This window comes from Aspergillus pseudotamarii (assembly GCF_009193445.1).
Source record: "Aspergillus pseudotamarii strain CBS 117625 unplaced genomic scaffold BDV38scaffold_1, whole genome shotgun sequence".
Classification (NCBI taxonomy): domain Eukaryota; kingdom Fungi; phylum Ascomycota; class Eurotiomycetes; order Eurotiales; family Aspergillaceae; genus Aspergillus; species Aspergillus pseudotamarii.
In genome coordinates this window covers 1,329,396-1,342,695 of record NW_022475015.1, presented here as the reverse complement: position 1 = coordinate 1,342,695, position 13,300 = coordinate 1,329,396, and the positions used below count along the sequence as shown (strand labels likewise).

At 51.3% G+C, this 13,300-nt stretch overlaps 5 protein-coding genes across 5 annotated transcripts; 4 read left to right on the top strand and 1 right to left on the bottom strand.

The window, feature by feature from the left end:
* Positions 1 to 41: 41 nt before the first annotated feature.
* BDV38DRAFT_232476 (uncharacterized protein) lies at positions 42 to 1,254 on the top strand. The gene is made up of 2 exons (XM_032053043.1): positions 42 to 456; positions 511 to 1,254. The coding sequence occupies exons 1-2, from the start codon at positions 386 to 388 to the stop codon at positions 1,121 to 1,123; spliced, it is 684 nt and encodes a 227-aa protein (XP_031920052.1). The 5' UTR covers positions 42 to 385; the 3' UTR covers positions 1,124 to 1,254.
* Positions 1,255 to 1,551: 297 nt separating this feature from the next.
* On the top strand, positions 1,552 to 3,934 carry BDV38DRAFT_5698 (uncharacterized protein). Its single transcript, XM_032063568.1, has 2 exons — positions 1,552 to 2,700; positions 2,756 to 3,934. The coding sequence occupies exons 1-2, from the start codon at positions 1,876 to 1,878 to the stop codon at positions 3,671 to 3,673; spliced, it is 1,743 nt and encodes a 580-aa protein (XP_031920051.1). The 5' UTR covers positions 1,552 to 1,875; the 3' UTR covers positions 3,674 to 3,934.
* On the top strand, positions 3,935 to 5,773 carry BDV38DRAFT_5689 (histidine phosphatase family protein). Its single transcript, XM_032063563.1, has 4 exons — positions 3,935 to 4,300; positions 4,383 to 4,601; positions 4,734 to 4,976; positions 5,144 to 5,773. Exons 1-4 carry the CDS (start codon positions 4,196 to 4,198, stop codon positions 5,543 to 5,545), a joined length of 969 nt encoding a protein of 322 aa, XP_031920050.1. The 5' UTR covers positions 3,935 to 4,195; the 3' UTR covers positions 5,546 to 5,773.
* Positions 5,774 to 7,505, bottom strand: BDV38DRAFT_5692 (mitochondrial 54S ribosomal protein uL22m). The gene is made up of 2 exons (XM_032063566.1): positions 7,080 to 7,505; positions 5,774 to 7,005 (listed from the first exon to the last, which is right to left on the bottom strand). Exons 1-2 carry the CDS (start codon positions 7,126 to 7,128, stop codon positions 6,002 to 6,004), a joined length of 1,053 nt encoding a protein of 350 aa, XP_031920049.1. The 5' UTR covers positions 7,129 to 7,505; the 3' UTR covers positions 5,774 to 6,001.
* Positions 7,506 to 9,025: 1,520 nt separating this feature from the next.
* On the top strand, positions 9,026 to 13,007 carry BDV38DRAFT_267077 (U6 snRNP complex subunit PRP24; the record flags this gene model as incomplete). Its single annotated transcript, XM_032056519.1, has 3 exons — positions 9,026 to 11,584; positions 11,645 to 11,869; positions 11,919 to 13,007. The coding sequence occupies 3 exons, from the start codon at positions 9,026 to 9,028 to the stop codon at positions 13,005 to 13,007; spliced, it is 3,873 nt and encodes a 1,290-aa protein (XP_031920048.1).
* Between the last annotated feature and the right edge of the window lie 293 nt (positions 13,008 to 13,300).

Sequence of the window (13,300 nt, the reverse complement as noted above, 5' to 3'; positions counted from 1 at the left end):
CGTTCAACATTTCTGGGAATAAGATTAAAGACACCATTGCCTTTTTTGACGACGGTGCTCTTGAAATCTTATCGAATGGCCTTTTCGCACAGGTTGAACTTGGTCTTGACCTTTCGCTGAGCCAATCTCTGGCATCCCTCAACATGTCTCTCCCTGCAATTCCTCTCACCCCTTTTGAGGTAGGCATCCGGGCGCAAGGTGTTATCATACTTCATTGTGACGGTATTGACAATCCTAGATCCCAGGAGTTGTAGCTTTCGGCCCAATAATCCAACCGGATCTCTCACTTAGCGTAAATATGGTGGAGGAGATAGGGTTCTCTTATGGCTTCAATCTTTCGGTACTGGTTCCTAGCTGAGAGAGAATCGCCAGGTTATACTAATTCATGCAGGTACCGGATAACTCAAATATTAAGATTAACATGAGTGAGCCTGGGAATTCCTCCATTTCAGGGTTGTACGTTATCCTTAGCGATGCATGACCGCTGGATGGCCAGCTAACAGCGCGTAGTGATAAAACCAAGGTCCACGCGCTGGAGTTTGAATCTACGTCTGCCCCGGCGTCTTTGATTTTCAGTGTTACCTTCACGCCGCAGATCCTGCTCGGAATCAGCACGGCAAAGGGTTTAGTATCCGGCGGTGTTGGAGCATTCGTCAACCTGCCAAAGATATCGGTGAATGCAACGCAACTGAGTCATGTCAGTGACAAGTGTGAGCCCGTGGTTGATGGGAGTGGAGATGACAGCTTGACATCTGTCCTGGATGATGTCTTCGATAGCCTGACCCATATCGCCCCTTCGGTAGACGTCAACATGGGTGTCCTCGCCAACATGGAGGTCGACATTGCGGATTTCAGTGAAAGGGTCGGAGTACAAGCTGTCCTGGCATCAACCTCCTATCCTCTACCCACTGCTTGTCTAAAGTATGATGCGAAGAGCCACACATATGGTACTCCTTCACGGACGCCAAGCGCTACCGCAACGTCGGGGTCAACGAAAGGAGCCAATGACAAGTCGTCCGATTCGGACAAGCAGTCTGGAGCCGCAAAATTGGTATGGGGTCTTGGTCTTCTACCACTCAGTATTTTGGCGGCTTGGATGATTGCTATTGTGTTCTGTGGATAGGGCTGAACGGACATGGAATGAAGCATGTGTGTGTCATATCGAAAGATGTAGATCATGTCGATGGATAGAAGAACAGTGACGAGGAGAGGGATGCAAATCATGCAAACCCAAGTTGTTTTTTTAAAAGTTCAAAAGAAGCAGCAACAGCAGGGGGTCTACTAGTATGACTCTTCAGTATCGTGACCTGGCGGGGGTCGATCGCTTCCAAGGATGAATTTAGTGGGGGGAGAGAATGCACTGCCATTGGCGTTCCCAGTGGGCATTGTTCGTATTGCCAGTTCAAGAAGCAGAACCGCACAGCCACAAAGCCATGTGATGTCGCATTGCAACGCGGAAGAGGACCGTCGGGCACCCAATCGGGTCTAGCGCTGAGTCGGGATCCCGAAGAGGAAAGGTGGTGTATGGAGAACGAGGGAAGTTCTTCCTTCCTCAAGGTTGATTCAGGCATCTCTTTCTACTTCTATTCTCTCTTCCCTCTTAAAGTGAACGCTTTGTGTTCCTTAGTCATTCAAAAAACAAAAATATTCCTTCCCAGCGCGACGTTGGACAGTGTCTGTTTTCTCGCTTTTTGAAAGCGCAACGACCTCCTCGTCTTCGGGTGAATCCTTTGAAACTTCGCCGCCTGAAAAGCCCTCATTAAACTACCCTATCAGGAAAGGCTTCATCGGGTTCGACCCTGACTGTATAATACATTATTTCTCAATTTCTTCCCCCCCCCCCTCCAATTGAAACACACGAGTCGCTCTTTGATCATGTCTGCCGACCAATTGCTTTACTCAATGGGTCATTCATCCCAGGGTGATGAATTCTTTGACTTCGACAACTTCTTTGATATCCCCTCGGGTTATGTCGACAGTAACCCGACCTCGGTCAACTCAATTTCCCCCAAGGACTTTGACTTGACTTACAACGACCTGGACGGGTCAAATTGGGACTCGGGACTCGACATGTGCACTCAAATTCCATTCACCGACTTTGTCAACCACGAACCATCATTCGCGGAATACTTCGGAGGTGCCGCGAATGTCGAGCCCGTGGTAGACCCCAATGATATCCTTCAACTTCCGTCATCTTCACCCAGTGAAGCCTTCGTTGGATCCGAGTTTGACAGTGCCTGGTTGCCAGGTGCGCACAGTTATGACGACCATTACTATTCCACCATTCGGCATATGGTAGAGTCGCAAGCGGCGGTTGACCCGAGCTGCTCATCCAAGAAAGAAAAACGCCGAGAAGCAGCCATAGCCCTACATCTACAGCGCTTGCAAGATGCCCCACTTCCCGAGGCAGATATGTCTTCGGATTCAAATACCAGTTTCCCATCACCTCCGTGGAGTGTTTCCCATGACCCTGCATGCGCCAGTCCGGCGACTACTTTACTGTCCGATTCAACCAAGTCGCCAACACCGCCATCCGCCGAGGCGACACCCGGCGGGATTGAACTGGTCTTGGACCTTAACATGAACACGCCTGCGAATCTACCGAGGAAGCAGAAACCTCGGTCACGGGCGCAAAAGGAAAATTACATCAAAGTTCGAAAACATGGTGCCTGTGAAAAACATCGAAAACAGCATAAGAGGGTATGTAAACCGACATGGCTTCTCGGTGGGGCAAAGGGTACTGACAAGCATATAGTGCAATTGCCTTGACATCAAGGGCGCTCGTCTCAGTGTCAACAACCCTGCTCTTTCTCCTACTACGGCGGTGCTTGACTCGACTAGACAGACTAGTCTGCCACTCCATAGCCCGTCTCACGCCCGGCCACGTCATGTTTCACTCATTAAACAGACGCAAACCGGTGTGCTTCCACCGAATGTGGAAACTCCAAAGACTGTGGTTTGGAAGCACAGGGAGAGAGATCTTCGTCGGTCTCCACAGGACAACTACTCGGTCACTGCGCCTTCACCATTGGATGTGTACCATGGAAGGCACTCACCGGGTTCTCTGTCAAAGCCAGTGGAAGCGGCAAACACGGGACAGCTCGGATCACGGGTACCGCAGTCTTACAGGCCGACAACACCTTGGCGTGGTGTCGACCAGACTCCTTCAGTTCCTGGTCGCCTGATGTCGCCAACGCAGAAACTGCTTGTAACGACCTCGAAGCAGCAATCTGTCGTGGAACGGGGAATCTCTCCCAGATCTACCGTCAATCGCGTGTCAAGCGGTTCGCCGCAAACTATTACTTGGCGTCTCAGCCAGGTTCCAAAGGAAAACAGCGAAGGTTCACTTCGCATACAGTCCACCAGGGCGGAGATGAACTCTCTGCCTCTTCAATCTGTATCTACCAATCGCTCGTCGAGTGGTGGAAGCCAACAATTGCGCATTGCGCAGACTGTGTCTACAGTCCCAAGCCAACCGGTGTCGGTTGGAGAATACTGTACCACGCTCAGCAAGTATGCTACCACAGCGATTTTCAAGACTGGTCTCGCATTTGCCGGCTTTTGGCAAAATTTGGGATCGGTTGTTTCATTGGCCGGAGGCATGTTTGGCACATTTGCCGTTTTTGCTTCCAAACAACATTGGTTCGCTCGGAAGGGAATGGGGTTAATTTAACCTCGAGCCTGCTTGAGCCTTTGCTGTTCGTGCTGAAGCTTCTGTCCTTTGATTGTTCGGTTGTGGGAAAAGATACCTTAAGGTTGTGGTCATATTTGGTTTGTTGCTAGGTTTTTTTTTAGCGGTGTTTGTTGGGCATATTTTCATGAATATTCAAAATCGGGATTTAACGATTGGCTAGAGTTAGAGAGAAATACATAATTCTTTTCACCAAATTCCAGCCTCTGTACAGAGTGCAGAGTAGTTTAATGGATCAGGAGAATACTTGCCGTTCCCCACCGTAGACAAACTACCCCACGCCCCATAGAGTTTAGGGTTAGGAAGGTGTCCACACCAGTATCAACAACACCTTCTCCTAAGAAAGTCACTCTACTTTAACATGTACGTCCATTGGTCTTCAACAAGCCAGTTCCAATCGAAAAAAAAAAAAATAAAATAACACACAGAAAAGAAAACTAACATAGCCTACTCAACTACCAAAAGCTTACTACTAAGGAGTCCTCGAACAACACTGCCACAGCCATGACATCCAAATCAACCCCGTCAGACTTCCACTTCAAATTCACAACAGTGACCGGTTATTTCCTCCAAGATGACCCAATTACCGACCCCGACAACTTCGACTATGTAAGCCCCCAGTCTACTCCATCCCACACCTCACCCCATTGAACAGAAACGGAAAAGCAAGTACTCACGACGCAAAAAACAGGTAACATCCAATTTCGGACTCATACCCCGGGGCTACGACTCCGACCCTGAGTTCGACCCAGAGGGCCGCAAGACTCAATGGGAACGATTCGAGTACCATATCAACAAGCTAAACCGGGATAGCAGTCCCGAGACGCAGTTCAAACTGCTCTTCCTGGGTAGACACGGAGAAGGCATCCATAATGTCGCCGAGAGGAGGTATGGGACGGAGCTTTGGGATGTATGTATCTTTTCCTTCATTTTATCTCTCCCCCTCTCCTTGTCTCCCTGTCCATGCAGGATTCCATGACCCAACTCTAGTCTACATCATGCCCCAGATCTTCAACACTAACGAAAGGGGTAAAAAAAACAGTGCTACTGGTCCCTCCAAAACGGCGACGAGACCGGTACCTGGGTCGACGCCCGTCTCACCGACGTAGGCATCTCGCAAGCCGAAACAGCCAACCAGGCGTGGAGAACACAAATCAAGGACAAGATCCCTTCTCCACAGTCCTACTACGTGAGTCCCTTGAATCGGTGTCTAGCGACCGCTAGCATCACTTTTAAGAACCTAGGTTTACCGCATACGGAGCCCTTTCGGCCTGTAATCAAAGAGGTGAGTTGGGACCATCAAAGACTATTCCCTGTTCTCAATGACTCCATTGACATTATCTGCCTACCTGTCCTATGTCTATTCCAAAAAACAACCCAAACCCCCAGTGGATTATACCACGCTCCACCCCAAGATTGATTGATGAACGAACTAACGAGAACCCGAACCAGCTCCTCCGCGAAACAATCGGCCTCCACACCTGTGACAGCCGATCCAGCAAAGCCGCCATCGCGGAGGAATACCCCCTGTACCGATTCGAGGAGGCCTTCGCGGAAGAAGATCCGCTGTATGACCCCGAGCTCCGGGAATCGGACTCCGCGCGGGATGTCCGGCTCCGGGAGCTACTGTCCGATGTGTTTGCGCATGATGCGAGTACGGTGGTGTCGTTGACGGCGCATTCGGGGGCGATTACGAGTATTCTGGAGGTGGTGGGGCATCGGCGGTTTGCGTTGATGACGGGCGCGGTGATTTCGGTGCTGGTGAGGGCGGAGAGGGTTGAGGGGCCGAACCCTCCTGTGACGGTGGAGCCGCCGACCAGGGCGCCCGTTTGTCCGCCTCGGAGTCGGGTTTAGGGGTTTCATTTGGGGGAGGGTGAAAGGGTGGTGTGGTGTGGTTGGTTGGGATAGAGAATAGATCTTATTTTATGAAGGATGGGGGATGTGGCTGATGAGAGAGCATGTAGATATATGTTGTATATTTCAATATTGTACATGTAGTGAGCTCTGTCCACTACAGACAGGCTCCTTTGTGAAGTTCGGTCGGCGTCTTCCATCACGAATAATCTGAACAGGTTGGGCCAAGGTGCATACTTTCTCTCTCGACTCACGGAGAACAACCCAAACGAGACGACGAGATGGTGAAACCGCGTTTAGATCAAAAGAAATGCCGCAAATAGAAAGAAGAATGAACATGCGCTGATTTACCCGCCAGGTGGAGTGCTAACGGTTTAAAATAATACAAGAGACAAACGCCGAAGAAACCCATCATTTGCCGAGACGAGGCCGGAGATAAACGTCGGGAGAAAAAGCTTACCAGCTGTAGTACTGGTTCTGCGCGGAGATTTTCCGGTCAGGCAGCTGTGTCCAGAGCTGAGTCTTGCGCTTGCGCTGCGATGCAGCCTCCCGGTCCTGCCACTCCCTGATCCGTGTCTTCTCTTCCTTCAGGACGACCGAAAGAGATGTGTACGGGGGGCGTAGAAGGTTGATCTGGCCTCTGGCACGGTGGTCGTAATCAACGCCATATGGGCCGCGGTTGACCCACGCCTGCTCAATGTAGATGGAGGTCGGGTCGGTGATAGTCTTACGCTCTCCGGACTTCAGAGTGATCGTGATGGGCTTGCGGATTGTCGCCTCGGCGGCACCAAGACCCATCCCAGAGCGGACGATGGCAACGTTCTTCGCGTGCTTCAGATGCTCGAGAACATCCTTGGCAGCCTTCTTCTTGCTGAAGCGCATTTGCAGCATAGCTTCGTCAATGTTCTTTCCGGCAATCTGGCGAGCCAGGGGACCAAGCTTCTTGACGGAAGTCTTGAACCAGTGTGACTTGGACACCGATTCACGCTCCGTGCGCATGATCTGTTCGGTCTTGGAAAGACGTCCTCGGCGGCGAACCTCCCGGACGACCATTTTACGCTCCCAACGAATACGGGCCTCGGGACGGGGGTCTAACACCATCTGCATATTGTCCCGGTTCCGGTGCTCAACACCCGGCTGAACCTCTTCTTCCTCGGTAGGTTCCTCCTCCTGTTTACGGGCCGCCGGTGTGCGACCAGATGCAATCAGCTTGGGAGTTGCCTCGTCCTCCGCGAAAATTGAGTCCGCACTCAGGCTACCCTCTCGCTTCTGGGGGGCTGTCCTCCGGTGAACCGTGGGCTTTGCGTCAGTCTTTCCGCCGAAGAAAAAGTTCTTGATGGACGAAAACGCGGAGGGATTCGATTGGGATTCTTTATTTCCATTGTCACCATTTTCTTGGGCACGGCGAGGGACAGTATAGGTCAAGGTGCGGCGAGGGATATAGGTGATGCCGGTCCGGGCTGGAGATTCGGATAGGTGAGAACTCGCCATTGGTGGGATAGGGCCATCGGAAAAATGCCATTGGATGACTTACCTGACCGAGCTAAATGCCCGTAAGGGTTGAGAGCACCGAGAGTGGCCATGGTGACGGACAACCAGCAAGACAGTTGAGGCTGGTTGGGACGTGACTTCGGAGACCCGGTGGAAAAAAGTGTTCGAGACGCAAAATGCTTGGCTGCGGCTGAGGTTCTTACGGCCCGCCCTAGAATCTCAGGTGTGCCTGGGGAAGGAAGGGAAGTGTCAAGCCACCGCTTTCGGGTGAGCCACACAGACGGTTCCGACGTAATGCCGTCTTCCGAGGATAGGCTCTCTCATGTGGCTCTTTGAGGAGGCCCATGCATCGCGTGAGGGTTCCCACCAATCATGCCGCATGCTCTCCTGTATCATTACCTCATACTCGAACCAGGATGTCGTTCTCGGGGAGTTGTGAGCTAAACCCTTTGTAGAGCAGCCCTATTCCCATAGTAACAAAAAAAAATAACAAGACTGGACTTCTACCTTTTCTTTCCCTAGGGCTCTGAGTCTGTATGTACATACATACAGTAGTGTCTTCCCAGTAATATAATATCATCTGCAGGCATGCATATCCTATAAGATCGTGATCTGTTGACCTCGAGTGATTTTATTTTATTTTATTTTGACTAACTTTTTGTAGATGGACATACTAATATCTTCGCGTAGGATAGATTTCTACTAGTCTCGCGTTCTAGTCCCGTTTACACCGTCATCAGTCCGATCGACAAGAGTCTGACTAGGGAACAAGTCCTAGATCACTGCAGACAATAAAACCCCATCGTCCGATTGGAGGCATGGCGCTTTTCTTTTCGTCATAATATCAGGGCCAGCGAGATTTGCTATTCTCATCCTCCCCGGTCGTATTGGTCGCATTAATATTTTTTTTTTTTTGGTATTTTATTTTTATTTTTAATTTTTCTATCTCGTTATGGTGATCAAGGAGTAGTTCGTACCTACTAGGAGTCATTTAGTTGGTAAAAAGCAAATTCCCCGTAGTGGAGGGGAGAAGAGGTTGACCGTATGGAGCAGTTTGCAGGTTGACCTGCTGTTGTGCTGTGCTGTTTGTTCTCTTCTCAGCTATTTTTTTTTCTACATGCCGAGCTCTTTTTCCTTTCCCTCCTTCGACTGAGAGTACTCGAGCAGTCTCTTAACCTCTACCATCTCCACCGTGTGTCGATCCACTGTCCTCATCATCTTCTTTTTCTCATTTTTCTCGTGGTTCTTTTTCTTTTTCCTTCCCCTTTAGCCCTTCAGGGTCTTACGGCGTATTGCTCTCACGTCTTTTTCTATTATTTTATGATTATACTTTTTTTACACCTGTAGGTGAATCGCGGCATTTCCCAATTCATTCTTTCCGCCTTTTCCATTCTTTGCATCTCGCCGCTCACCAGCTGTTTCTTAGCTGTCTCCCTTCCTATGGTCGGGTGAATCACTCCATCGTTCGATAGCTTGTTTCTAAACTCCCCCCCCTCTCGTCTGTCTCATTCTCTCTTCCCGGTCCTCTCATTCTTCAACCCCGAAGCGCCTCACTCTATCAATTCGTCAGCGCCCGGACCACCCAAGCTTTTGCTGCCAAAAGTGGACAAAAGGCTTGAAAGAAGGAAAAGAAACTAATCTGAGAACACTAATCAAGGAAAGAAAGGAAAAGAAAGAAAAAAAAATTTAATCTTTTTTTTTCACTCCCTTTCATTTCTCAATCTATTCTGTGGTACTTCTTGTTTTGCGCAACCTATCGTGGTTGAGCTTACCAACCCCCCCTTCGGAAGAAAGAAATTGTGACTACCCGGTTCCAGAGTCTAGACAGGCTGTGGCCGGGGCAGGAATGGACTCGTTGATGAGGCGACTGAAGACTGTTCTTTGATTTGGTGACTTCTCTTTTTGTCAGTTTCTGGGTCCCACTTTCCCCAGAGCCTCAGAAGCAACTGATTCTTCTTACCCGTCTTCCAATCCATATCAGCTTCAATGATGGACATCAATTCACTCCTCTCGCCGCAGGAGTCTAATTCCCAATCGGGGCGGTCTTCGCCCGCGGCGGCCCCAACATCTGTCAGTAACACATCCATTCCCTCCACAGGACCACCCCCAAGACCTCTGCGCAATCCTCGCGCCGGTCAAACCAGACAGGGCATGACCTCATCCCCGCTCGCGCAGCACGTTTTCGCGCCGCCGCATGTCTCAGAACCGTCGCCGCCAGCAATAAGCCCGACAGTTGGTCCCAGCATGGGTAGTGGAAATGGGACTCCTCCGGCGGCGGACTTACCTCCTCCCCGACAGCCGTCGACCCCTGGAATGGACACTCTCGCCGATTTGGCTTCAATGCAGCATCACCAACCCCAGCGCTCGAATGCCCCACTTCTCAGAAGCACCGAATCCTACGAGAGCCAACTTTCTCCCTCGCCGATGTACCCCCATGTCAGTTCGGTCGCACACAATACACCTACGCCCCGATCGTCATTCGACATCGCCATGTCAGATGGCCCTAGGGAGGCCGCCCGCAGAAACTATATGGAAACGTCGTTGGTTCCGAATGCACAGCGGCTGGCAACCGAGCTTTTTGCTCAAATTCAAGAAAACCCTCAGTCGTACGACGCGCATGTAAACTTCGTTCGACTACTCCATGCGGGATTCGTCAACCACGTATACCCACCGAACAATCCCGAGATTCATGGTGACCCTCGGAAGTACGATCTGCTCAAGGATATGCGGACCGCTCGCGAAGAGATGGACAAGCTCTTTGCGTTGGGGGAAGACCTCTGGGCAGAGTGGATACAAGATGAAAGTATGCTCGCACAAACCGTGGATGAGCGCATCGCAGTGATGGAGTTCTGTCAGCGGTCGGTGGAGGAAGAGTACGGCAGTACAAAGCTTTGGAGTATCTACGGGGAATGGGTTCTGTATCTCTATAATTCTGCGCATGGTGAGGGTGGTCAACACCAGTGGACGGAAGAGGATCGCGCGATCGGTCGCGAGGTCTTCTCCTGGCAGTCGGTTTTGGATGTTTGGCAGAGGGGTGCCGAAGCGACTCGATGGAGGACGCCCGATAGCCATCTGGTCTGGGATCGACTGCTCGACCTGCAGATGCAGGACATCACACGAAACCCAAGTCAGGAGAAGATTAGCCATGTGCGGAATTTATTCGACATCAGACTGCAAACCCCTCATGCCACCTGGGATCAGACTTTCCAGACGTTCTCGGGGTTTGTCTCCACCTATTACAACGCAAATTACGAAACCATCATGGCAGACACTGCAGGCCGATATGCAACGGCTTGCAAAGAACAATACTCCGCTCGCGAAGAGTTTGAAATCCGACTCCGTAATGCCACCGAGTCGGGCGACCCCACCCAAGAGTGGACCATCTTCACGGAATACATTGAGTGGGAAGTCAGCAATAATCATCGCAACCGCCATGCCAACTTTGAGTTGGTCAACGCTGTCTACCAGCGTGCAGTGCTTCGGTTCCCAACCGACGCCAACATGTGGGAGGACTTTGTCATGTTCCTCATCGATGAATCCATGCATGGTAATACGAACACCACGACGATTTCTACCCTGGAACGGGCAACTCGGCACTGTCCGTGCTCCGGTACCCTTTGGTCTCAGTACTTACTCAGCTCAGAACGGGAGGGTCAGTCCTTCTCCAAGATTGCCGACATCAAACACAAAGCCACCAGCACTGGCCTCCTCGATGTAGCCGGCATGGAGGAAGTTCTCAAGGTGCATACGGCATGGTGCAGCTACCTCCGTCGGAGAGCTTTCATGTCGGACTCCACCGATGAAGATCTCGACGTCGCAGAAGTTGGCATCCGTTCAGCCATCGAAAGTGTTCAAGAGCTGGGTGAGAAGAAGTACGGTCGGTCCTACCAGGGCGATCCCTTGTTTCGCCTAGAGCGCATCTACATTCGTTATCTCAGTGAAAGTGGCAGCTGGGATAGTGCACGGGAAACCTTCAAGGGTCTGATGGGCCGACGAGGCAACAGCTACGAGTTCTGGCTCACGTATTACGAATGGGAATTGATCTCATGGAGCAAATTCGTGCAAGGTGAAGCCACCGTTGATGCCGCGCGCCGGACCCCTAACCCCAGCTTTGCCACCGCCGTATTGAAACAAGCTATCAAGCGGACGGACCTGGATTGGCCCGAGAAAATCATGCAAACCTATATCGCACATTGTGAGGATTATGAGGACTCTGATGAATTACAGCTGGCCATCCTGGAAACGAGGAAGGCAATGCGGGCAGTCAGGGCCCGGCGAGAACGTGACGCGCGAGAACTGGCCGCGCAGCACGCACAGCAAGCCGCATCATCCGAACAAGCGACGCACCCTGAAAAGAGAAAACGGGAGGAGGAGGAGGAAGCTAATGTAAATGGGTTGCCTGCTAAAAAGGCTCGCGGAGAACAGGAAACATCGGCTACGGAAGCAGAGCCAGCGGCCCTTCGGCGAGACCGGGAAAACGCGACAGTTGTGGTGAAAAACTTACCCCATCAAATTACCGAACATAAAGTTCGACAATTTTTCCGTCATGTACGTTGTTCTTGTTGATCGCCCATCTGGTAAACTTACAACTAATTGGTAGCATGGCAGTGCGGTATGATAAACAGCGTCAAGATGTTTCCGGGCGACGGGAACTCGGAGGTTGCGGTCATCGAGTTTAATTCAAGGGACGAAGCCCTTGTTGCGCAAACACGCGATCAGAAATCACTGGATGATAGTACCATCGAGGTGCAGATTGGCACCTGTTCGACATTGTTCGTCACCAACTTTCCCCCGGAGGCAGATGAAAGCTATATTCGTGACCTGTTCCGTGAAGTGAGTTGTTTCCATCCCTTGGTGACCTGGCGTCACTGACATTTGGCAGTGTGGCGAGATCATCGATGTTCGCTTCCCATCGCTCAAATATAATACGCACCGACGTTTCTGTTACGTGCAATTCAAGACTGCAGAGGCAGCGCATAGCGCCACCAAGTTGGATGGGACTACGGTTGGTAAAGGCCTCAGGCTAACGGCTAAGATCTCGGATCCTTCACGGAAACAAGACCGTCATGGTCCTATATACGAAGGACGGGAGATCCACGTGTCGAATGTAGACTTCAAGGCCAATGAGCGTGATATCCAGGAGCTCTTCTCGAAGTATGGGACGGTGGAGTTGGTCCGCCTGCCTAGGAAGGTCGACGGTGGCAGCAAGGGCTTTGGTTATGTTGTCTTTTCAACTAAAGAGGAAGCCACCGCCGCTGTTGCCATGGACGGGCAAGAGTATCGCTCGCGAACCCTCCACGTGAAGATTTCCGCTCCTCAGAGTACGAAGCGAAGCGCGACCACCATCGTGTCTCATGTCGGGAAATCTCAGTCCCCTACGGCCGAAGTAAACGGGAGTAAAGCATCAGCCGATGCGGACACTGCTAGCAGAGAACGGGCTGCACGTAGCTTGGGACTGATGAATATTCCTGACACGGTGAACGACGCGCGCATCCGGGCCCTTGTGGAGCCGTACGGCAAATTGATCAAGGTTGTCTTACGACCCGATCACCAAGGGGCCATTGTGGAGTTTGCCGATGTTAATCATGCCGGCCGGGCTTCTTTGGAGCTCGAGGGTCAGGAGATAGCGCCGGGGCGCAAATTGCATGTGGGCACAGTACCGGAGATGCTGAAACAGTCCGCTGAGAATAAGGACGGTCGCACACAACCATCCAGCAAGCCGAAGGAGAAGCAAGGGGCATTCCTCCAGCCCACGGGGCCGATCAAGCGACCACAACAGCCAGGTTCGCGGGGTGGCCGGCGAGGGGGTCTCGGGGTAAAACGCGCCGTGCCTCATGGAGAGCACAACGGAGAGAAAACGATGACGACGACCATGATGACGACCGACAGCGCACCCTCCGCGGAAGGAGGGAAGCCGAAAAAGAGCAATGATGACTTCCGCGCGATGATCCAGCGGGGTCGCGAGAAGTGAGGTACTGGCGCAACGAATTGCATGGCAGGTTTGGCGTTCCTCCCCAGTCGCTTGCCCTTAATTTTCTTTGTTTTTGCCCTTCCTATTTCCCTATGTCTCTTATGAAATGAATTGATTTGAACTCTTTGTCACACACTTTGTCCCTGGTGGGTGTTGCATTGCCATGTTCGTTGTATAAGTATCATGATCAAGTTTCTACCCCTATTTTGCAGCTGGATTTGCAGGTTGCTATTGACTGTAGATTACTGTTATGTATCTTTGTCCTCTTTTGTTCCTGCGCCCTTGTCTCTTCG

Coding starts and splice junctions, on each gene's coding strand:
- BDV38DRAFT_232476 (XM_032053043.1), top strand. CDS start 386: ATGCAGGTACCGGATAACTCAAATATTAAGATTAACATGAGTGAGCCT. Junction 457..510: donor AATTCCTCCATTTCAGGGTT/GTACGTTATCCT, acceptor AACAGCGCGTAG/TGATAAAACCAAGGTCCACG.
- BDV38DRAFT_5698 (XM_032063568.1), top strand. CDS start 1,876: ATGTCTGCCGACCAATTGCTTTACTCAATGGGTCATTCATCCCAGGGT. Junction 2,701..2,755: donor ATCGAAAACAGCATAAGAGG/GTATGTAAACCG, acceptor ACAAGCATATAG/TGCAATTGCCTTGACATCAA.
- BDV38DRAFT_5689 (XM_032063563.1), top strand. CDS start 4,196: ATGACATCCAAATCAACCCCGTCAGACTTCCACTTCAAATTCACAACA. Junction 4,602..4,733: donor ATGGGACGGAGCTTTGGGAT/GTATGTATCTTT, acceptor TAAAAAAAACAG/TGCTACTGGTCCCTCCAAAA. Junction 4,977..5,143: donor TTCGGCCTGTAATCAAAGAG/GTGAGTTGGGAC, acceptor AACCCGAACCAG/CTCCTCCGCGAAACAATCGG.
- BDV38DRAFT_5692 (XM_032063566.1), bottom strand. CDS start 7,128: ATGGCCACTCTCGGTGCTCTCAACCCTTACGGGCATTTAGCTCGGTCA. Junction 7,006..7,079: donor CGGGCATTTAGCTCGGTCAG/GTAAGTCATCCA, acceptor CCGAATCTCCAG/CCCGGACCGGCATCACCTAT.